Source organism: Chiroxiphia lanceolata, chromosome 5 (genome assembly GCF_009829145.1).
Source record: "Chiroxiphia lanceolata isolate bChiLan1 chromosome 5, bChiLan1.pri, whole genome shotgun sequence".
NCBI lineage: Eukaryota > Metazoa > Chordata > Aves > Passeriformes > Pipridae > Chiroxiphia > Chiroxiphia lanceolata.
The window spans coordinates 71,970,607-71,993,419 of NC_045641.1; the positions used below are offsets into that span (position 1 = coordinate 71,970,607).

General features: G+C 44.0%; 1 protein-coding gene across 3 annotated transcripts in view; it reads right to left on the bottom strand.

Annotated features, from left to right (window-relative positions):
* Positions 1-402: 402 nt before the first annotated feature.
* The window catches only part of STK38L (serine/threonine kinase 38 like), a 44,485-nt gene continuing 22,074 nt past the window's right edge, over positions 403-22,813 (bottom strand). For 2 of the 3 annotated variants that reach the window (XM_032688791.1, XM_032688792.1), the window contains 13 exons: positions 21,445-21,589; positions 20,376-20,427; positions 19,521-19,643; positions 18,951-19,034; positions 17,963-18,086; positions 17,341-17,495; positions 16,464-16,566; positions 15,806-15,867; positions 8,171-8,288; positions 7,881-8,004; positions 6,157-6,252; positions 5,243-5,334; positions 403-4,053 (listed from right to left, as the gene is read on the bottom strand). In XM_032688791.1, the coding sequence (XP_032544682.1) occupies positions 3,926-4,053; positions 5,243-5,334; positions 6,157-6,252; positions 7,881-8,004; positions 8,171-8,288; positions 15,806-15,867; positions 16,464-16,566; positions 17,341-17,495; positions 17,963-18,086; positions 18,951-19,034; positions 19,521-19,643; positions 20,376-20,427; positions 21,445-21,578 (1,395 nt within the window). In that variant the 5' untranslated portion in view covers positions 21,579-21,589 and the 3' untranslated portion in view covers positions 403-3,925. The remainder of the gene's footprint in view (positions 4,054-5,242; positions 5,335-6,156; positions 6,253-7,880; positions 8,005-8,170; positions 8,289-15,805; positions 15,868-16,463; positions 16,567-17,340; positions 17,496-17,962; positions 18,087-18,950; positions 19,035-19,520; positions 19,644-20,375; positions 20,428-21,444; positions 21,590-22,813) is intronic. The other variant, XM_032688793.1, reaches the window with a different exon arrangement.

Genomic DNA, 22,813 nt, shown 5'->3' on the forward strand with positions numbered 1-22,813 from the left:
TTTGCTTAGGTACAAGGCACACTTTGTAGAAGAGTAAAGCAATTAAAAATGCACAGATATTTGCAGTATGTTTTATAAGTGCTAAACTAAAATGTGATTTTAAAGAAATTTGTGTGAGCTGAAGGCACTGCCTTTTTTGTATTTACCATTAAAGTGCTTTTTTTTTGGAGGAATACTGACTTGGGTGATGCAAGGAGATAAAGAACTAAGCTTGTGTTTTCTCATGAGATGTAGCTCTGAGATATAGTTAAGGGAAGAAAAAGATAATCCCATTAAAATAGAATTTGTAAGATTCTGTTAAAAATCATTTCCTGAGTAAACAGTGTCTCAATTCCTTAGGTGTCTCCCATTCTGGAAGAGAAATCTGGTGTATCAGTGTGGAAAAAAACCTCAAACCACAACTTTACAAAAAGAATGCTACTTTTATTTTCAAATGCTGTAAAAAGCCTCATATAAATTTTTATAATGCTTCTATGTAACTTTCCCAACCACAGCTAATGAAACAGTCTAGGAAAAATAGAGCAGTTGCCATTTCAACTCCGAGGACGAGCTGCTGTGAGATCCCGTGCTGGAAGGACAAGGTACAGTGTGTTACAATGCCTGTGGGACTGAGCAAGTGAGAGCACTTCCTAAGCATTCACTGGCTAAACTGCAGCATTCCCTGCTGGCTGTGGCACAGGGGGATTGTCCCCTCTTGAGAAGGAGACGCCACATCCCTGCCCTCTGGGGAACTTCCCCCTCCGGGGCTGTTTTCCATACTGAATCCAACGGCTCAGGTGTTTAACAACTGACCTATAAAAAGAACACTTATGTAACTCTCCAGCAAGGCAAATTCAACAGTGCAACACTGGATTTCTGAATGCTGGCAAGTTTTCCTTTTGTAAACTCCTTCTGCACTCCAAACAAGCCTTGCTGATGTCCTGTACCTAAGGCCACTCACTCCCGCTGGTTGGAGATGGCACGAAGTGCAAAAGCGCAGCTGCAGCTCCCAATCCAAGCTTCCTCCCCCGTTCCAGGGAATTCAGATCCAGGCTCTTCACCTCCATTGATGCACTCAAGTTTTCCCTGCTGGAATAGGTTAAACTTCCCAGCAAAGCTCTGCTAACGATTTGCATACAACAATTCCACGTTTTAACAAAAGTTTAACAAAAACAGACTCCCAGAAAATAAATTTTCACATGGTTGCAATCATCAAGCCGTTTCAGGATCTTTGGTACTCCAAGAATAAGAAAAATAAATGGCACAGTAACAAACTTCACCAAAGGAAAACACACAACCATCCAAAGGAATCAGACAAAAATAACAAAGGATATGTTGTACTTCCACTTTTTTTGAAAGCCAGTGTACAATAACCTGCTGTTCTCTTTAATCCATTATAGTGTCACAGTTTCACCTTTAAAAAAACCAAACCCCTATCATCCTAAAAGCAGCAGTTAATATCGTTTAACTTGACTTACTGATTAAAATAATGCTATGTTTAAAAAAAAACATAATTAAAAAAATCAACTACCACAATACAGGAGTTTATGCTAGATAGGCTGCAGGCTGTTTCCCTATGGATATAACTCCTATGTGAGCACTGATATGATTAATCATCTGCAGTTTTAAATGAGTAGTATTACCTTGAGTGTTACAAATAGAAGGGTTAAGCTTTTGCCCAAGTTTGTAAACCAGTGAGTATGTACAGACATAGTTGTTTAATAGATAGCTTTAAATTGTGTATTTATCTGCCCTTCCCCTAACCCCACAGGAAAAAAAAAATAGATCACCAGTATCACTGAGCATTTGCAGTTTCCATGATACTTGTCTTAGCAAGTCCAAGCAAAGACTTGTTTTTAGGTCATGTTAAAAGGGTCAGTGTGGGCTTTTTTAAGGTGGTGCTTGCAGGAATTCCAATTCCAGTGCACACAGTGCCCCAGCAATGAGCCTGGAAATGAAACCCAAGAAAAATTGTTTTGAATAGCAGTGTCCTTTTGGGGCCAAGTTTCATCTCGGGTGTTTTTTGCCTGAGCTCCTCTACCTTGAACTGAAGGCCTTTGAAAAGGCATCTCCTTTCCTGAGAAGCCTCAGGAGCTGTTGGGGCACTGGCAGGATGAAGTCTGGAGGGTGGATTTAAGAGAGTCATTGTTTTTGGACAGTCTTTGGATGGCCACAGGTTGAGCTTCAGCACACTGGAGAATTTCTGAGACACCTTGTCCCAAGAGCAGTAAAGGGGCATTAATTAGCACAAGGTCTGGGGAGAAAATCTGGGAGATCCATGAGCTGTTCCCACCTAAGTCCAGCACGGAGGCAAAAGTTTAGCTTAGGTATGTTCTGATATAACCCTGTGTAAACTCTGGGCCCTGAGGCACTGGCTGCTCTTTGTGGATGAGCTGGAGACTTAAGCTTTTTTGTATAAAGAACAGATATGAGATGGTTGAAGGGAGACAAAACACTGGAGGAAAGACATCACTGAAGCCCTGGATGAACCCAGCAGCTGGATCAGGGAACCCAGCTGAATCAGGAAAGGCTACCTGCACATCAGAAAGGCACTGATGCACAGAAATCTTGCTGGTAAATGGTCTCTTAGGCAGCAGATGAACCCCCCCAGTGTGTTTCCAAAGCATACAAGTCCTTCAGAACAGCTGATACAGCAATAAAGATTTCTCTATTGGCTTTCCAACAGTCACTTTCATATTGCTGCAAAAGCCAGACTAATGGAGTCTTTCCTACTGGATGCCCAAACATCCTGTGCTTCAATCTGAGGGGGCTACAGAGGTTTTAGGGTGCCTTTCACTGGTGTTCATCCCATGGCCACATTAGGGGGAGACACTACAAGGAGACAGAGCCCACTGGAGAGTCTGAGCCTCCTGGGACACTCCACTTCCTCTAGCTGGGCAGAAGCTGCTCCAGGGCATTCTGGAAAGAAAAGGATTCCTTCTGCCTGGAACTTCTTAGGGAGAAGAAAAAAAGAAAAAGCCCCAATTTGATCACTTTTCTAGAGTACATTTTGCACAGAGAGAAAAGGCTGCTTGAATTATGAGCAGCACTAAGATGATGTGCTATACAGCAGAGGCAGGAATGCAGTCCTAGAAACTCCACCATCCCTTCAAAACTTTGTATATCAGAATGTTTCCCTTCTGTTAAACAACATCTTGCTCATTTCTATTCAGATTCCTCTATTCTCCTGGAGCTGCCAGCAGGCATCACCATCTTCAGCAGCAATACCCATCAGAAATACCACTACTGAAATCAGAAATGCCCCTACACAGACCACAGATCCCACTGCCACACACAGTGGGAAAAGGAAGGGATGATGGGCTGATAAAATCCTAGGCTGGGGGGAAAATGAGAGCAGAAGCAGGACACTGCTATTTAAAATAATTCCATGGGGTATCTGCAGCCCACAAATGGAAAACCCTCGAGCAGCTGCTCAGAGAAGTTGGCAAATGTGGGCAATTTTATTTTTTTTCATACTGCATATCTAAACCCCAGCAGGTGAGCAGGTCAACAATAACGCTGCACCAAATGATATGTTTTCCCTCCTGGGTGGATTAGATGGTTTACAGTACAAACAAAGCCACAGTACAGAGAGGCAGCATTAACCGTTATCCACACATAGGCAGTGCAGGAAAAGGGATGCACGTTCCTTTTATTCCAGTACCTTTGTATAATAAAGTTAACAAAAATATTCAAATATTTAAAAAAAAAAAAGAAAAAAGAAAAAAGAAAAAAAAAAAAAAAACAACAAACAAAATGAAAACCAAGCCAGCTGGCACTGCCAACTAATTCCTGTAGTAGTCTCAGAAATCCTAATCCTGTAGAATTTCCACATGAAGTCGATGCGCACCAGAGTCAATGTGTTGATAACGAACGCCAGGCGGGTCTGGTGATGCACTACCTGAGGTTTGTGGTTTCAGTTCCTTCTGGGGGTTCATGTCCTGCCTCACAATTTCCCAGCTTTCATGTAGGAAGGGATGGAGCCACGCTGAGTAAGCCCTTCAAACCTCTTGTAGGTGTAATTGAGGAAAACCCAGTCTTTGGATTTGTAGTCAGGCTCCGTTGTGTTTGGCACTGGAATTCAGAGACAAAAGCAAACACGTGGGAAAAAACCCAAACAGTTAAAACCAGTGCTGCCTCTGAGAGGACTTTTCACAGATATAAATAGCCCTGAACTCTTACTTCCTTCTCAGCAGAAATTCCTGGAAGGAATCCTGTGTTTAATCAGGTCAGTTGCCTTTTGTCAATGGTCTGAGAAGAGCTGAGTTTTCTGAATATTCTTAGTTTTCAGCTTCTGAATATAATTCTGAAGTTGAAAAGGGGTTTTTCTTTTTGTTTGTTTTGGGATTTTTTTTATTATGGCTACACACTACACCAGGCTCCCAGACCTTGAGAGAAACCTCTCACACACCCACAGGAGACAGGATTACAGAACCCATAACATTTACGATGCTCTAAGCACAACAAACACATTTACACACCACAAACAAGACATATCCAAGTTCTCCCAAGAGGATATTAACTCTCCAAGGACTTCTTCTCTGCTTAAAGCTTCAGCAAGGCTTGCACAGCCTCATTTATGTGCAGGCTGCCATCCTGCACGCTGACAGTCACTGGGCTTCTACATTTACCTCTCTGGCTGCTGCTTTTATACCCTTGTAACAATATTTCCAACTTAAAATACCAAACACACCAATATCAAAGTTTGTATTTAGGGATCTACAAGTACAATATCACTTCCAGTGGGTCTGAAGTGCCAAAACAACACAAATGCTCTTGGCATTACTCAAACGTGGACTTAAACAGCTTTACTGAGGCACTAGAGATAGGTTGTTCTGCATTAAAAGGAGATTTTAATGCAAAGACATCAAAGGACAAATTTCCTTGCCATTACATAAAAGCCATTTCAGAAAAAGAAAACCACAAACCCAGATTTTGTATAATTCTTATGCATAATGTTTTACCAGAATCTGCATGACAGGAAACTGTACTGCTTTCTGTGCTCACTGTCTGTGCAAACTATTTTTACTAATTGATTGAACTCTTAAATTTTCTGGGTTTCTTTTATTTTCTACTCCAAAGTCCTAAGGAAGGAGAAACTCTAAGGGATCCCAGGTTTACACTTATATTTCAAAGGAAGTCTCTAGATGGAGTCTGAGTATGAGGGTATCAGAAAGATGAATATAAACAACAAGCAAAGCTCCTGTGGAGTACTTCTGGCTTGTTAGAGATGGAATCGTGGAATTTCCAGTGACAGTCTCACCTGGCTGTAAAATATCAGACTCAGGGAATTCATCAAAATTGGAAGTATCATCAATACTTTTGATTTCTATCGGGATTGCAGCTGGTCTTTCCCTGCAAGCAGAAATAAATGCCAGCATAGTGAATAGCAGGAAAAGACACCAAGTTACAGTTTTGTTTAACTCAGGTTTTTACAGTACGGCACCCCTTTAATTCAGAGCACAAAAGTTCCCCTGAGTCCATCAAGGTGTGTCTGACTCACCTGCTTCTGGCATTCACTCATTCCCTATCTAGCACTGGGATCTTCCTGGCAGGCTTGGGGAAAACATCATTTTCCCATTAACTGGAAGAGCATTCCAGGCTTATCTGGCTCCCAGGTATCGCTGCCATCACAGGCCCAGCCTACCCAGCCCAGCAGGATTTCGCTTGCATTTGGAGCCATCGGATGTGCTGCTTTCCAATCCCAGTGCTCATCCAAGCACCTTCCCACTGCAGCTTCTGCTCCTGCCACTGTCACCAGCATCTCCCATCCCAAACAGGCTGGTTCTGATACATTCCTGCTTCAGCAGCTCCACAATTAGGGAGCCCTGGAAAGAGTTTTAAGGTGGTTTGGAAACTGCCCATGGGATATGTCCCACGAAAGCCTTCCCACTGGGACACAGCCCTGTGGGAAAGACAAGCATTTCCAGCTGGGAACTCAGACAGTTGTGATTATTACAGTTACAATTAAATCCAGAGCAACCTGAGGCATCTCAAGGCAGCTAAACTCCGATCAGATCCATGAGTGTCAGCAAGGCCTGAACACCCACCTACTGCCTGCAGCTGCTTTTCAAAATCAAAGATAAATTGGAAATAATCATCCTTGACATCATAGTACAAGAAATTCTTGGTTTCATGGCTTTTATTCTCTCTCCAAAATGTGTGTGTATATATTACCTGATATGTCCCCAGTCTACTCCTTCAAAAAAGGGATGACTTTTTATTTCCTCTACTCCGTTGCTACCAATTCTGTTTTCCGAGTCAGTACAAAACCTGAAAAAGGGGAAATAAAATAAAGGGAATGTTACAATAAATGCAACCAGAAGCAACAGTATCCTGTAGCAAGAATTTCAGGAGGTTGCATCCAGGAGAGATGAAAAATAGAAGCAGAATATTGTGAGTCACAAAAGAAAAGTTACAATACCAACAACTTCCACCTTTTCTGAACTTTTGCGTCCCCATCTTAGAGGTCTGTGAAAAGTTGCTGCATGTTCCAGCCCTGTAAGATTAGTTTGGAATGGAGGCTTAAATTCCTTACTCAGAGGCTGGAGTAGCCTCTGAAACATCTCACCCAGGAGAGGGTGAGAATTCCAATGCTCACCCAGGAGAGGGTGAGAATTCCAATGCTCACCCAGGAATTCCTTAAATCCCAGCTGTCCTTTGTATGTGCTACATTTTTTTTTTATGCTGCCCTTGCAGACTCTTTGAGGGTGGCAAAAGGTGTCACAGTGAGGGAGCTCACACAAAAAGGGAGCTTTGTAACATGATATGACACCCACAAACAAAAAAGTTTGGTCTTGCCCAGTGTGGAGTCCTCTGGAGACCTCCTGGAAATGGGAAACACTTGGCAGCATAGGCAGGGTGTTTTGACCTCATTTTAGTAGATTATCTCCAACTAAAGATGTTTGACCCTAATATAAATCTTTCCATGTATGGAGACAAACTAATAAATGCCAGTAGTCATTGTATGAGTAAATTCATGAGCAAGACACACTAACAAATACACTGAAATAATTAAAAACTCCCCAAGCAGGGGAGGAGGAGGCTTCCTCCTCAAGCCAGGATTGAGGAGGAAGAATTCCCCGGCAAGGAACTCGGGATGCTGACAACATGCAGGAAGGCTGAGCAGAATACTGGAGAAATAGATACTGAAAATGCAATAAAACTGTTTTACACAATGAGGATTAGCAATAATTAAATGATTTGAGCTGTTGGTATCACTGCAACTGGATTCAGGATCACTGTTTTATTAGTTATGTTTTTGTGTGCTACTGCAGCATTGCTTGAATAATAAATAATAATAAATTCTAATTTTGTGAAGTACATTCCCCTTTCTGCCTGCAACAAAACTGTGGAAGTTTCTAATATTAAATTTTGAAAAGAAAAAAAAAAAAAAAGGAGGAAAAAATACCAAAGCCAAACCCCACCCACCTCCCCTCCTCTCAAAACCTCTGAGGACAAGGGAGCATTTCTGCCTGACCTTGTCACTAAACCCCTCACAAAAACTTCTGTGCAAACTGATAAAAATGGATTAAACCTGGAATTTCAGAAAAAGTGAGCAAATCCAAAGCATCCAAAAATTTCTTTTAAGTGCATTAAATGCTGGTGAGCAGTTATTTCTTAGTCTACTCTGGGAAAAGTTGTGTGTTAATCCCTTTTTTCTCCTTCTTTTTTACTTGTCTGCTCTGTTTCTCCTGATACCATGGTCCAAATCAAAATGATTCCAGCTTATTCCTTCATGTGAAACACATGGCAAAGGGGGGGAAAAAAAAAATCCATCAAGGATGGTGACACAGAAGAAACCAAATGTCCCTCCAATGTGAAACTTCCTTCCTGCAGAACAGGAATTGAATCCCATGGAAGATGCCCCCGGCTGAGCAAGTGGGGCTTTTCTTACTGACCTTAGGATTAAATCCTTGGCTTTGTCCGAAATGGGCACCTCTGGAGGAAATACCAACGTTTCTTTCCAGTTCATGACTTTCCTGTAAGTCTCCTGTGGGGTTTCTGAGCAGAAAGGTGGATACCCTGCATAAATAAACAGGAAACTAAGGAGCTTTTCCCCAGAGAGCAAAGTGACCTGGGCCTCTGCTTTTGTGAGCAGGGTTCCCAAATCTCACAAGCCCCAAAGTTTCCTCTTTTGAACAAATTGACAAATGTTACCTTTGAACAATTTTCAAGTTCTTTAACTTACCTATTAACATTTCATACATAATCACTCCCAAAGACCACCAGTCACACAGCTTGTTGTACCCAGTCTGCATAAACACTTCTGGTGCAATATAGTCTGGGGTTCCAACAGTGGAATAGGCCTGGAAAAAAAAAAAAAGGAACAAACTCTTTAAAAGATCAACATTACAGTTTTACACTTTGCAAAACCTTTTCCTGGGCATTCACATTGTGCTGGTTTAAAAGTTAACCAGCAGGGGAAATGAACTCAACTCAAAAGAGAGATTATAAGTCAGAATAACAATTTAATAAAATAATACAATAAGTACGATTATACAGACAAACAATTGGTCTCAACCCACAAAACCCAAATGTATAACCCAGCACCCTGGGGCATGAACAAAGTGGTGTTCCTTGGGCCCCCCCTGAGTCCAAAGTAAAGGGAGAGGGGAAAAACCTGCTGGTGGGAGAGCTGTTGCAGTCTGGTCAAAAGTAGTGATTGCAGTCCAGTTGAGGGTGGTGGTCTCAGAGCGGTGAGCTGCAGTCTGGTTGAGAGCAGTGAGCTGCAGTCTTCCTCTGGATCCCACGAGTGGGAAAAAGGTTCTGAAACTCCAAGTTTATATATTCTCCAGTTCAGGCAGGAATGCTCAGTCCTTCCCTCAGAGCAGGGAATTCCATAAAAGGGTATGAGGATGTTCAGTCCTTCCCTCAGAGCAGGGAATTCCATAAAACGGTATGAGAATGTTCAGTCCTTCCCTCAGAGCGGGGAATTCCATAAAAAGGTATGAGGACAGGAACATCTTCCTATTTCGCAGACCTCTACTGATAACAGTTTCTGGGAAATGGCATGGAAGGCTATAGAATACACAGTTTTGGGCTACACCCATCCAGTGATGAATCAGTCCCAGCTGTTCTAACTAGGACATTATCCACCCCTTATTCTACGCCATCCATGTCATGCCCAAATTAACCCCCTTAAAAACTATGTCTCCTTAAAACTATATACACATATATATATATATATATACATACAATGAAACATTACAGACCATTCTCACTCAAAATTAGGTCCCCTTGTGGTACACAACGTGTCTCCCCATCTTTTTGCATTACCCACCAGGTGAAACCAGGTCTTTGAGCAAAAACAATCCCTCGGATGGGTTTGCCTTTGCTTGAGGTGGGACTAATCCAAATAGTCTTCTCTAACATTCCTCTCATATGCACCACGGGGACTTTATCTCCATCTACAGTATGCAAAGGTTCTGATTGGACAGGGCCAGCTCGATTGATGGAGCCTCGGGTGTTGACCAACCAGGTGGCCTTTGCTAAATGCAGCTCCCAGTGTTTGAGAGTCTCCCCACACAGTGCCTTCAGGGTGGTTTTCAGCAGTCCGTTGCACCGCTCAACTTTTCCAGCCGCTGGTGCATGGTAGGGGATATGATACACCCACTCAATGCCGTGCTCTTTGGCCCAGGTGTCTATGAGGCCATTCTTGAAATGGGTGCCATTATCAGACTCAATTCTCTCCGGGGTGCCGTGTCGCCACAGGACTTGTTTTTCAAGTCCCAGGATGGTATTCCGGGCAGTGGCATGAGGCACGGGGTATGTCTCCAGCCATCCAGTACTTCCTTCTACCATGGTCAGTATGTAGTGCTTGCCTTGGCGGGTTTTGGGGAGCGTGATGTAGTCAACTTGCCAGGCTTCCCCATACCTGTATTTTGACCATCGTCCACCATACCATACAGGCTTCACCCGCTTGGCCTGCTTGATGGCAGCACATGTCTCACAGTCATGGATGACCTGTGAGACAATGTCCTTGGTTAAGTCCACCCCTCGGTCACGAGCCCATCTGTATGTTGCATCTCTCCCCTGGTGACTGGAGGCATCATGGGCCCATCGAGCCAGAAATAATTCTCCTTTGTGCTGCCAATCCAGATCTACCTGAGAGACTTTAATCCTGGCAGCTCGGTCTGCCTGCTCGTTGTTACGATGCTCCTCAGTAGCCCGTTTCTTGCCTACATGAGCATCTACGTGACCGACTTTCACACTCAGCTTCTCTACCCAGCCAGCAATGTCCTGCCATATCTCTGCCGCCCAGATGGGGTTCCCTTGGCGCTGCCAGCTGGCCTTTTTCCATCGCTCCATCCACCCCCACAGAGCATTGGCCACCATCCATGAGTCAGTGTAGAGATAGAGTCTTGGCCACTTCTCTCATTCAGCTATATCCAAAGCCAACTGAATGGCTTTAAGCTCTGCAAACTGACTTGACCCACCTTGTCCTTTGGTCACTTCTGCAGCTCGCCGTGTGGGACTCCACACGGCTGCCTTCCATTTTCGGTTTGTCCCTGCAATGCGACAGGAGCCATCCGTGAAGAGCGCATATCGCCTTTCATCTGCTGGTAGCTTGCCATATGGTGGGGCCTCCTTAGCCCGTGTCACCTGCTCCTCTTCCTCTTCAGAGGATAGTCCGAAACTCTCACCTTCGGGCCAATTGGTGATAATTTCCAGAATCCCAGGGCGATTAGGATTCCCTATCCGGGTTCGCTGTGTGATCGGAGCGATCCACTTACTCCATGTGGCATCAGTGGCGTGATGTGTAGAAGGAACTCCTCCCTTGAACATCCAGCCCAGCACTGGTAGTCGGGGTGCCAGGAGGAGCTGCGCTTCGGTGCCATCACTTCTGAGGCAGCTTGAACTCGTTCACAGGCAGCCAGGATCTCTTTCTCAGTTGGTGTATAGCTGGCTTCAGATCCTTTGTATCCCTGACTCCAAAATCCCAGTGGTCGTCCTCGGGTCTCCCCAGGTCCTTTCTGCCAGAGGCTCCAGGAAGGGCCATTCTCCCCAGCTGCAGTGTAGAGCACGTTCTTCACGTCCTGTCCTGTCCTTACTGGCCCAAGGGCTACCGCATGGGCAATCTCCTGTTTAATTTGTTCAAAGGCTTGTTGTTGTTCAGGGCCCCACTGGACATCATTTTTCTTCCGTGTCACAAGGTAGAGAGGGCTTACAATCTGACTGTACTTGGGGATATGCATCCTCCAAAAGCCCACAGCTCCTAGGAAAGCCTGTGTTTCCATCTTGCTGGTTGGTGGGGACATGGCTGCTATTTTGTTAATCACCTCTATTGGAATTAGGCGGTGTCCATCTTGCCACTTCACTCCCAGGAACTGAATTTCCTGAGCAGGTCCCTTGACCTTACTCCGTTTAATGGCAAAACCAGCTCTTAGGAGAATCTGGATTATCTTCTCTCCTTTCTTGAAGACTTCCCCCGCTGTGTTCCCCCATACAATGATGTCATCAACGTACTGTAGATGTTCTGGAGCCTCACCCTTTTCCAGTGCAGTCTAAATCAGTCCATGGCAAATGCTGGGACTGTGTTTCCACCCCTGAGGCAGTTGATTCCAGGTGTACTGCACACCTCTCCAAGTGAAAACAAATTGTGGCCTGCACTCCGCTGCCAAAGGAATGGAGAAAAAGGCATTGGCAATGTCAATGGTGGCGTACCACTTGGCTGCCTTGGACTCCAGCTCGTACTGGAGCTCCAGCATGTCCGGCACAGCAGCACTCAGGGGTGGTGTGACTTCATTGAGTCCACGGTAATCCACTGTCAGCCTCCACTCTCCGCTGGATTTACGCACTGGCCATATAGGGCTATTAAAGGGTGAGTGAGTCTTGCTGACCACCCCCTGGGTCTCCAGGTCATCTTATGTATATCTCTGACTCAGGGGTCACAGAGTCTCGGTCGGTGTGGTATTGCCGACGGTGCACTGTTGCTATGGCTATCGGTACCAATTGTTCTTCAACCTTCAGCAGTCCCACAGCAGAGGGGTCCTCTGAGAGACCAGGCAAGGTGTTCAACTGTCTAATTTCCTCCGTCTCTACAGTAGCTATGCCAAAAGCCCAACGAAGTCCTTTTGGGTCTTTGAAATACCCACTCCTCAGGTAATCTATGCCAAGGATGCACGGGGCCTCTGGGCCAGTCACGATGGGGTGTCTGTGCCATTCCTTCCCAGTCAGGCTCACTTCATCTTCCAGTACAGTCAGCTGTGGGGATCCCCCTGTCACCCCAGAGATAGAGATGGATTCTGCCCCTACATATCTTGATGGCATTAAAGTACATTGTGCGCCGGTGTCCACTAAGGCCTTATATCTTTGTGGCTCTGATGTGCCAGGCCACCGAATCCACACTGTCCAATAGACCCAACTGTCCCTTTCCTCTACCTGGCTAGAGGCAGGGCACCCCTAGTCCTGGTCATGGTACTCATTTGCACTCTTCTTGTAAGTATGACCTGGAGGTCCCTTCAAGAGGATCAGATGTATCATCATTCCTGTACCGTCTGGAGTCTTGCCCACGAGAGACTGGAGCAGCATTTACCCTTGAAGAGTTCCTTCTGGTACTTGTTCCTCTTTTCAGTTCACGTACCCGGGCTGCTAAGGAAGAGGTGGGTTTCCCATCCCAATTCCTCATATCTTCTCCATGCTCATGGAGGTAAAACCATAGATTGCCACGTGGAGTGTACCTTCTCTCCTTAGCTGGGGGACGCTGGCTCCTAATAGCAGAGACTCTTGTTTGTCCTGGCAAGATATGGAAGATCCCTTCCTTAATTTCCTCTCTTAGCTTCTGGTGTCCCTCTTCAATCTTCTCTTCCAGGCTTCGGACATGTTCAGCCAGTTTGGTTTCCACAGATGAGACGTGGGCTCGTAATGGGGTGGTGACAGTGTCTTCATAAATCCTTACTAACCAACGCGCCCACCTTGTCCTCTCCCTCCATTGCAGCGTTGCTAAGTAGCGGGAATACATTTCTGGCCCAAGTCGTGCAAACTTTAACCACATCTGGGATATGCACTGTACACCATCTGGACTTTTAGGGAATCTTTCATCCTCTGAAAAGATTATCTCCAGTACAGCTAATTCTCTTAAGCACCGGATACCTTGTTCCATCGTGTTCCACTGTCCTTTGCTGTACGTGGAGGTCCTCCTTACAAAGGTATCTCTCCCTCACACTGGACAACAGTCGCCGCCAGAGGCTGAGAGTTTCCTGCCTCCTTCCAATCCCCTGATCAATGACGACATCTCGAGACAGGGATCCCAGCTGTCTGGCTTCACTCCCATCTAGGATTGTATCGTTAGCTGCGGCATCCCAGATTTGGAGCAGCCAGGTCAGAATGGACTCATTCGCCTGTCGTGTGAACTCTCTCCGGAGCTCACGAAGCTCACCCAGGGATAGGGACCGAGTGATTATTTCTGGCTCTGTCTCCTCCGGTGGATGTGAAGGTCCTGCGTCTTCATCATCATTTGCTATACGAACTGATTTAGTCTTTGATTTCCTTTTCTGGACAGGGGCGACTGCTATTGGTTTCTGTTGTTCTTCTGGCTCCTCGATGGTTTGTGTGGACACGGTGCTGGTTGATTCATTTCTTTCTCCCTCTGACTCAGCTGTGGTTTGGGTGGACGTAGTGCCTGTGGATTTGCTCCTTCTCTCCTCCCCCCGACAGTGCTGTACCATGTCAAGTAGTGCCCGGTAGGCAGTGACCAGGGCCCGGCAGGTTGCTGTGAGCTGGCCATCTCTGGAGCTGCCAGAGCATTTTTCCTTCACCAGTCTTATCATGCTAACAGGATCCTGCAGTTGTTCAGGGGTGAATTTCCAGATCATTGGAGGAGAAAACTTCTCCAAATACTAGCCGATGTCCTCCCACTTCCTGTGCCACTCAGCATTATCCACTCCCAGGGCAGGTGTCCAAACAACCTCCCTAGAAGGCCCTGTTCTGACCCTAAGCATGGTGTAGACAGTTCAGAGCAGACAAAGCAACACTAACAATAACATTATGCTGTCCTTAACATCAAAAGGGAACTCAATATTTTCAAAAACTGTTGTAGCAGGTCTGAAGGGGAAGGAGGTGAGAGGCTGGAAACAACCATTCCCCCCTGTTCCCCCAAAGGGCTGGGTGCGATTTTTAATGAGGCCCCAGGGTAGCAACCCAAACCAGGACAGGCGAACAAGACTGAATACACATTTAAAATGAAACTCATTGCTTCTGATGTTATGATGACATAAACATAGTATACTAATAAAGCAATTTGGATCCCTCTTCCTGGTCTTAAAGAGAGCATCAAAACAGGCAAATAGTACCCCATCTGTGGAAATATGAACAGGCTCAGATACAACATCCATGTGAATGCATCAAACAACATGGTGATCAGGGAGTTTATATATCTAAATAGACAAATGCTTAAAATGAAATTGTGATTCTGACTTCTCTCTCTTGTGCCCCACGTTGGGCGCCAAAAATGTGCTGGTTTGAAAGTTAACCAGCAGGGGAAATGAACTCAACTCAAAAGAGAGATTATAAGTCAGAATAACAATTTAATAAAATAATACAATAAGTACGATTATACAGACAAACAATTGGTCTCAACCCACAAAACCCAAATGTATAACCCAGCACCCTGGGGCATGAACAAAGTGGTGTTCCTTGGGCCCCCCCTGAGTCCAAAGTAAAGGGAGAGGGGAAAAACCTGCTGGTGGAAGAGCTGTTGCAGTCTGGTCAAAAGTAGTGACTGCAGTCCAGTTGAGGGTGGTGGTCCCAGAGCGGTGAGCTGCAGTCTGGTTGAGAGCAGTGAGCTGCAGTCTTCCTCTGGATCCCACGAGTGGGAAAAAGGTTCTGAAACTCCAAGTTTATATATTCTCCAGTTCAGGCAGGAATGCTCAGTCCTTCCCTCAGAGCGGGGAATTCCATAAAAGGGTATGAGGACAGGAACATCTTCCTATTTCGCAGGCCTCTACTGATAACAGTTTCTGGGAAATGGCATGGAAGGCTATAGAATACACAGTTTTGGGCTACACCAATCCAGTGATGAATCGGTCCCAGCTGTTCTAACTAGGACACACATATATTTGGATGGACAAGAATAAGTATGAAAATTCACAGTAAATAAAATCCCAATATTATTCTTTTATATGACTAAACACAGAGAACCTTGCAAGTAAATGGAAATCATCTTTCTAAATGTGCTGAAATCAGGGAATATTCCCACTGCAATAGGAGAAGGACATTTTAGCCAGAGTTTTAGGTAGCTCTGCATTTTATTCAACAGACCTGAGACATTTAGAGTTGAACCAACGGAAAACCAAAAATGGGGCCCTTTTTCCAAAATGTTGATGCGAGTTGATTTTGGCTTTTTCTTCTCTCTGTTGGACTGGACTGGTCTACCCCCACAGTTCTGCCACATCTGTCTTTACTGACCTGGAGATGCATTTTTTTCAGGGATCTAATTCCAAGCAGGAAGAGGGCTGTAGAATAGAGTCCCTATGAGGCAGCATGTCTCATGAGGGAAGAAGAGACAACCCAAAAACCTTTTGGGAATAGTGCAGTAGATCACTTTTTAAATGGAGTGTGCAAAATAAAAAGTCACAAAATGTGAAAATTGAATATTTTTGCAGCTGCTGCTTGGGGAAAATCATGGACAGGGATGAAACTCTGCAATCCCAGAGACAGACACTTTCCTTTGGTTCAGTTAATGCCAAAGCTCCCTTTATTATGTGACCATTCTTCACTATAACACTACTGCCAACACTCCAGTGCTAACACACTCCCAAAACATAATGATTTATGTTTTGAGGGTTTGGGGCAAAACCCCCCAAATATTATTTAATGAACTCACCAGCTGTCGCCTGTTCTTCTTCCACGTTTCTGCTTTCCTCTTGGAGTTCATATTCTGAAATGCTAATTTGAAAAATACTTATTAGATAATAAATTAATTTATGAGAATTAAGAGAAAAAAGATGGGTAAGATTTCATTCTTAAACAATAACTTTTGTATCTTTAGAATCCTTTAGTCTGGAAACAAATATTCAGTTATAACTGAAACAAGGGGGAAATTAGAATAAGTACTGTCCAATTCACATGAAACTCATGTAAGTAGGACACGTAACCAGCAATTCTAAATTAGAACTTGCTAAAAGTTTTAGAGATTGATCAAAGATCAGCTTCTGAAAAGCTTCATGAGATTGTCACTGATTCCAGTTCTTTGGGACATGGATCCCATGTCCCTCCTGAAAGATCATTTCTGTAACTTCACGAACATTAAATTACTATAATTATAGACACATTACATTAAGAATTCATATCTAATGTGCAAACATACGGGAACACCATAGAAATCATCATTTCTTTCCTGTCCCAGGGAACAAGCATTTCCAGTTTTCCAATGAAATGCAATCAGCCTGCCCAGTCTTGCTTATCCCAGCAGAAACACATGTCCCATGTACAGCTGCAGCTCCAAACTATTTCAGTGTTTAACTGGGGCAGCTTATACTCACAGAAGTCACTTGGTGGGTTGTGGGTGAGGTTCCTGTAGAACTCTGTCCTGTGAGCTTTCTTTAGACCTGTGCAGAGCCCAAAATCAGACAGCTTTACATGACCCTAAAAGAAAAAAAAATCAGAGAATATGAAAACATTATTTAGAAAGGTAGTGCTTGGGAAAATAAAGGTTTTAATAACTGCACACACTTTCACAGGACAAGCAGGCAAATAAAGTCTGAACCTTGATGTACTGGCGGAGTGGGTTTTCTCTCGAACAGGTTATTTTTCTCCCAAAATGGTCATATCTACAATTTTACAATAGCTGAGGGCAGCTACTTTGCCTGGTTTTGTTTTGAACTGGATACCACTGTGCCTGAGAAATGCTCCAGGACAAAATTCCTTTGCCTTGTTTTGGCTTTAATCAGGTTTCCAGGAATCAGTGCTGGATAGAACCTCTCAAACCTGACAGCCTTGTGTAGGTTGTGATAATGGTTGGGCTGGATGGTCTTAGAGGTCTTTTCCAAACTCAACAATTCCAGGATTTTGTGGTGATTAACTGGGCTCACTTTATGGTCAGTCTGAGAGTGTTGTGAGGGGGAATAAAATCAGAGAACTGTAGGAATTCAGCTGATTATGTTCCAGTTACTTCAAGGTGCAGGAAAGCAAGTGGATCGCTTTTTAATGAATATGAGCATCTGGACACCCTAAGTGAGTCTTCTCCCTTGCTTTGTAAGGCTTCCCAACAAAACCCAAGGGGGATTTTGCTTTGTTTAAGCACACAGGGAAAGTACAGTGACCATTTCTAAATCATGGTGGTGGCACTACTGGCTCCCACTGAGCAGCACTGTGACCTACAGACTGGGATCTTGGAAGTTTAACGTGCACAGGACATGCCTTGGCATCCAGCAGAAGGTTGTCTGGCTTAATATCCCTGTGGATAAAACCCAGCTGGTGAATGGCATCTATGGCCAGCACAGTTTCAGAGATGTAGAACTGTGTCTCCTCCTCTGACAAGGTGTCTTTCTTCATCAGCAAGGTCATCATGTCTCCTGAGCAGAGAGAGGAAAACCCAGCTTAGGAACCAGAACATTTCAATCACCAGACTCTAAGAAACCCCAGCAGAATCCAAATTTAACCTTGGAACTGGCCTTACAGCTACTAATTATAAAACTGTTACTGCAAGGACCTACAAACCCAACTGACTTTTTCAGTAAAGTGGGTGTGAAGCTGTTAAAAATCCTAAACAGGAATTTTAATTGGACAGCCCAGAAAAACATAGTGAATTTTAACACACATTACACTTATTGCACAATGGCTTTTTCGTCATTTCTTTTTACTGTCAATAACTCCAGCAGTAAGTAGTAGAATAGTTATTTAATTCAAGTCTACTTAACACCCTTTTATAACCTTTCCCCTTCCCCTAAAAATCAGGAATGGTCACATGCCTGGAACTTCATTTAACCAAAAGTTAAGGAAGAAGTGCCTGTACCACCCAAAGCCACAGCACACAGCTCACCTCCAGGTAAGAACTCCATGATCAGGTAAAGATTCCTTTTATCCTGAAAGCTGTAAAACATTTTCACTACCCAGGCTCCATCTGCTTCAACCAAAATATCTCTTTCTGCTCGGATATGGGCCACCTGAAATTTTTTTAAATTACTATTATTAAAGGACAATGAAATATTTCAACATAATTTTATATTCCTAGTCCTATAAAATATTTTTCACGATGCTTAGCAGAAAACCCTTATTTTCATGTGCTTTTTCTACTCATTTGTCATGTTTTTTTACTAGATCCTACAAAGTCCTCAAAAATTATCCCCCAGAAACCCACAGAAGTTGAAAATAACAGTTCACACCACTTTGCAAAAGAAATCTCTAGAAACACAACTTGATAAGCTGGTTTTGTTTGTTAGAAAGAATAGACAAAGCTGGTGGAAAAGATGGAAGTGTTTCTCTAGTGAAATACAAGGCAAATGATAGGTAAGGTTTGGACTAAAGTTACTTTTAATCTGCCTTTTCACTTGAGAAATCCACCCTTGATTTCTTTGCTAAAGTACTTTTAGCTAAAGAAGTCAAAGCAAAAACCAAACCAAACCAAAAAAAAAAAATCAAAGCAAAGAACCATAACAAGACAAAACCCAACTTAAAAAGCAAAACAAAGGAAAACAAAGTCAATGAAACACCTGCTGGTATCTCACCTTTAAAAGAGTTTTTACTTTGGAAGGGATTATTTCTCAAGAAACATTTCCCTTGGAGTTTTACAGATTCAGTACTATAAGATCCATCTTGATAAGAAAAGCAAAATAAAGTCTTTGTTACTATTCCAAATTGGTTGTAAATCAAATATTTTTAAAATGCTGTTCCTTATTTCCTAATTTCTGCTTCTTTTGTGCTGTGGTGGCAACTCCACAGACCCTCGTGGGGTTTCAAAGGCTTCAAAGATGGCAAATATTTGCTAGACAGGCTAAGTTTGCAATTTAGGGGATTTGTACACCACAAACCTGCTCTTTCTCCAGCATATCTGCTTTTCTTAGGATCTTCATTGCATAAATATGACCTGTGTCCTTCTTCTGAACCAGGCGTACCTGTGATGGGAGATACAACCCAGTCAGTCTTCCCTGCATCAGAAGCCACATCCTGGCATGGAATTCTCCTGGAAGGCTCCCAATTGCTAGGCATGGACAAGTTCTTTTGTTAAATATTTAAAAATACAGTGGAAAAAAGAATATTTCTACACGGCATACACACAGTTGTGGCTTTAGGAAAAGTGAGCACAGTAAATTCCAGGCAGGCTGGGACTGTGCAAGCTGAAATTCAGGAGTGGATATAACTGAGGTGACACATGGCAGGAAGGAGGTTTATGAAGAGCTGTGCAACTGCAAATCCATCATTTCATGGGCAACATCAACTTAGAAAGCCACGGGAAGCCAAGGGCTTTGAGAAATTGGTGCAGGTAATTAATTACCAGACTTATCCCCCATGGAGAGCTGCACAAACAGCTCCTCTTCTGCAATAAAACTCCCCAACTGGAACTTTTTATTCTGTAATTAAAATGTTTTAATGCCACAAACCTCCCCAAATGCTCCTCTTCCTATAACTTTCAAAGACTCAAAGTCATCCAGGCCAAGTCTGGTCCTCTTCAGCCTCAGAAACTCTGTTTCCTTGCGAGCGTGTTGGGACCTGCGCAGCTTTTTCTGAGGAAACACGGGAATTTCTTAGTCATTTGACAGCAGAAACTCAGGATATGCAATCTCCCTTCTCTCTCTGGAATCCCAGTGAGAGAGGCAAACGTAAAAGGAGAGGTGTTGCTGGTGCTCAGGCACCTGCCAGACTCTGTGCCTGGATACAGCACCGTTTAAAGCCACAAGATGGCATCACACACCCACATTCCTTCTCCCGCTTCCCAAAAGATCCACAAAACCTCAGGAATGACCCAATCACTCTTCCTACTTATTTCCCTGCCTATCCTGAGGGCAGACATGGTGTAATGGACCTCAAAAAAGCAACTTGGTGACCAAAGCTCTGTGAGATGGCAACCAGAGATCCCTCCTCATCTGCATCCACATCCAAACGGAGCAAAGCTGGGCCAGTTTGTTGTTTAAATCAAGGAAACATGGTTCAGCATTTTGCTTTCTAAGCACATCCTACCTTTTTTTCCCCTTGCCAAATATAATAGCAAACAATTTTAATCTTTGAAAAACATGCTGTGGCCATGTGTCATAAGAACTAAGGTGGCACGAAAAGCCTTAGCCAGCTTATTGGAAGGATGATTCAAGCATATTCCTAGCTTCCCTAATAAACAAGTTTTTTTAGAGGGGCAACACTTTACAAAATAAAACTTGCTGTCTCGCTGGGTGATGTTTCTGTAGGCTCCTCAAATCCTATTTTTTAAGCAGTTTTTAAGGTTATTGAAGTAATATTTTTACCTCCTCATCTGCAAGGCCTTCCTCTTCCATAGCCACTTCCAGCTTCTTCTGCCTGCCAAGGGGAGAAACAGGGGATTATTTATTAAAACCCAAACATAACACTGCAGCAAGACAACACCTTTGCTTCACATATTCCAAACACTAAAGAATTTGCCTCAAATGAAAATGTAAAGGCTCACAGCCCACTCCACCCAGTTACTCATTTGTGCCCAAAGCTGTCAAAAACAGAGAAGCAAATTTAAGCACATACTTCTGGATTTGCAGAATTAGGTATTAAATATATAATAATCATTCTAATGACTTACATTTCTTCATATATATCTTGAATTAAGGCTGGTTTTATCAATTAGGATTACAAAGCAGAATAAAAATGGCTTTTTCATTGTTTCTGTCTCAGCTCTACCTCCAAAACCTCCAGCTTTCACCCCCACCAGTCCAAGGCTCTTCCAACTTGTGCCATGCCAGGCTAGGAGGCTCTGAGTGGGGAGCAAAGCCTGGGAATACCCTACAGCTGGCAGGGGGGTCAGCACATGGCAATGTGGCTGCTGGACCCCTCTTTTTCCACCCTCAGGACACTTCTTGACAGCATTGACAGGATGCAGCTTTCCAAAGGCTGGTTATTCATGGGCAGCAGCCAAGACTTGAAAGGCTGGTGGTGTCTTTCTGCACTCAGGGAAGGACAGCAGGATCCCCCAAATCAAAGTCCCTCAGTAGACAGTCTGTTCTCCCAACTGGAGTCAACTCCATTACATGGAATAATAAGTAAATGTGATGAAGAGAGAAGCCTTGCTGCTTGAGTGAAAACCCCTCAATTAAAAACATATTCCCAGGGGAGTGATAATTTCACACACTAATGACAATCTAAGACACAACACTCATCACAGTCACACACTTGGGGCTTTGACGCTTCACTCAAGTGGCACTTCAGCACTCCAGGGACGGGACTGGGCTCTCGGAGCAGCTCAAGTGGTGCTGACCAACACATTCAAACTTCCCACAGGGATGGAAGAACAAGCACCACCAAAAGCAGGAAAAGCTGCAGAGGGGTGGGAGGGAGCAGAGGCAGTACCTGGTCTCCCTCTCCTCATGCTGGATGATGAGGTTGCTGTAGAAGTTCTCCAGGGTGAGTTTGGCCACTGTGACTCTCTCCCGGGTGTGGTTGCTCATGGGAAAGGATGTTGTGGTCCCTGCAGTCATCGCCATGGTAACATGTACTGGAACACAGCATGGCAAACCATTACGCACTTCAGAAAAAAACCAGCCCTCTTTCCCACTCTCCATCTCCAAACTCTCCAGAATTCCCAGGGAAGGCACTATTCCTCAGATATACGAAACTCCGTTAAAGAACTTTATTATCAAATTATCCTGAGAGAGCAGGATGTGCTTCCCACTCTCTGAAAAAATAACATGTTGGCAAAACAAAGGCTGAATCAGAGCGAAGAATGATGGAATGATGCAGGGGCAGCTTGTCCACAAATAAGGAAAATGTCCCTCTGGAAGATCTGAGCCCAGCCTGGGGGAAGGAAAAGGAAGCACAGCACAGAAAGGAAAAGGGGAAGGTGAGAGGAAGACCCCACAGATGGACATGTCACAACCCTCTGACAATTCCAGAAACTACAAAAAGACCAGGATAAAATGAATAAAGGAAATGGATAAAATCCCTAATCCCAATCCACAGGAGAAGCTGTTTCAAGGATAGAAAACAATTCCCAAATACCTTTGAATTTTAAAGCTGCTCAACAAAGTTACGTGTGGATTTCTAGAAATCATCACATCAAAACACTGGAATTGCTGTATTTCAAGTGGAAAACTTCTGTTGCTGCAGTTTTTTGGGTGGTTGGGCATTATAGATCAAGAACCAACCACCAAGAATAGAAAAGCCCTTCCCCACCACAAGGCCATTCCTCTTGTTCCCTTTCCAGCCACCTCTGTTCCTTATAGAGCCCCCTGTGTTTAGATTTTCCAAATCAGAGCGGAATCTCCTTAGGCAGCCGTAAATATGTTACCCATGTAGATAAAGCACTTATAGGTTCTTGCATGTGGTCACTAGGCATTTAAAAACTGGGGAGAAAGAAAGAGGAAAGAAGAAAGGCTGCTCTCCTCAGGAGCTTTCATCTTGATCCCAAAGAACTTGGATGTTTGAAGCCATCCCCCCTTGTCCTGTCCCTCCAGGCCCTTGGAAATAGTCTCTCTCCATCCTCCTTGTGGGCTCCCTTCAGGCACTGGGCTTCCTGTTGGTTATTTACATAATCCTTCTACTTCACAAGGGGATTGTGAGGAAGCCAAAGCCTGAAGTAGGATTAGGATATCCAAGCAGATCCTAAGACCTTCTAAAGTGAACTGATTAGAAGTTTCACACAGAAGGAAACTTGCCTGTCCACAGCGGGACAGGAGGATTCCTGAACTCTGCTCCAGGCTTTTTTGGTTTGATTCTCCCT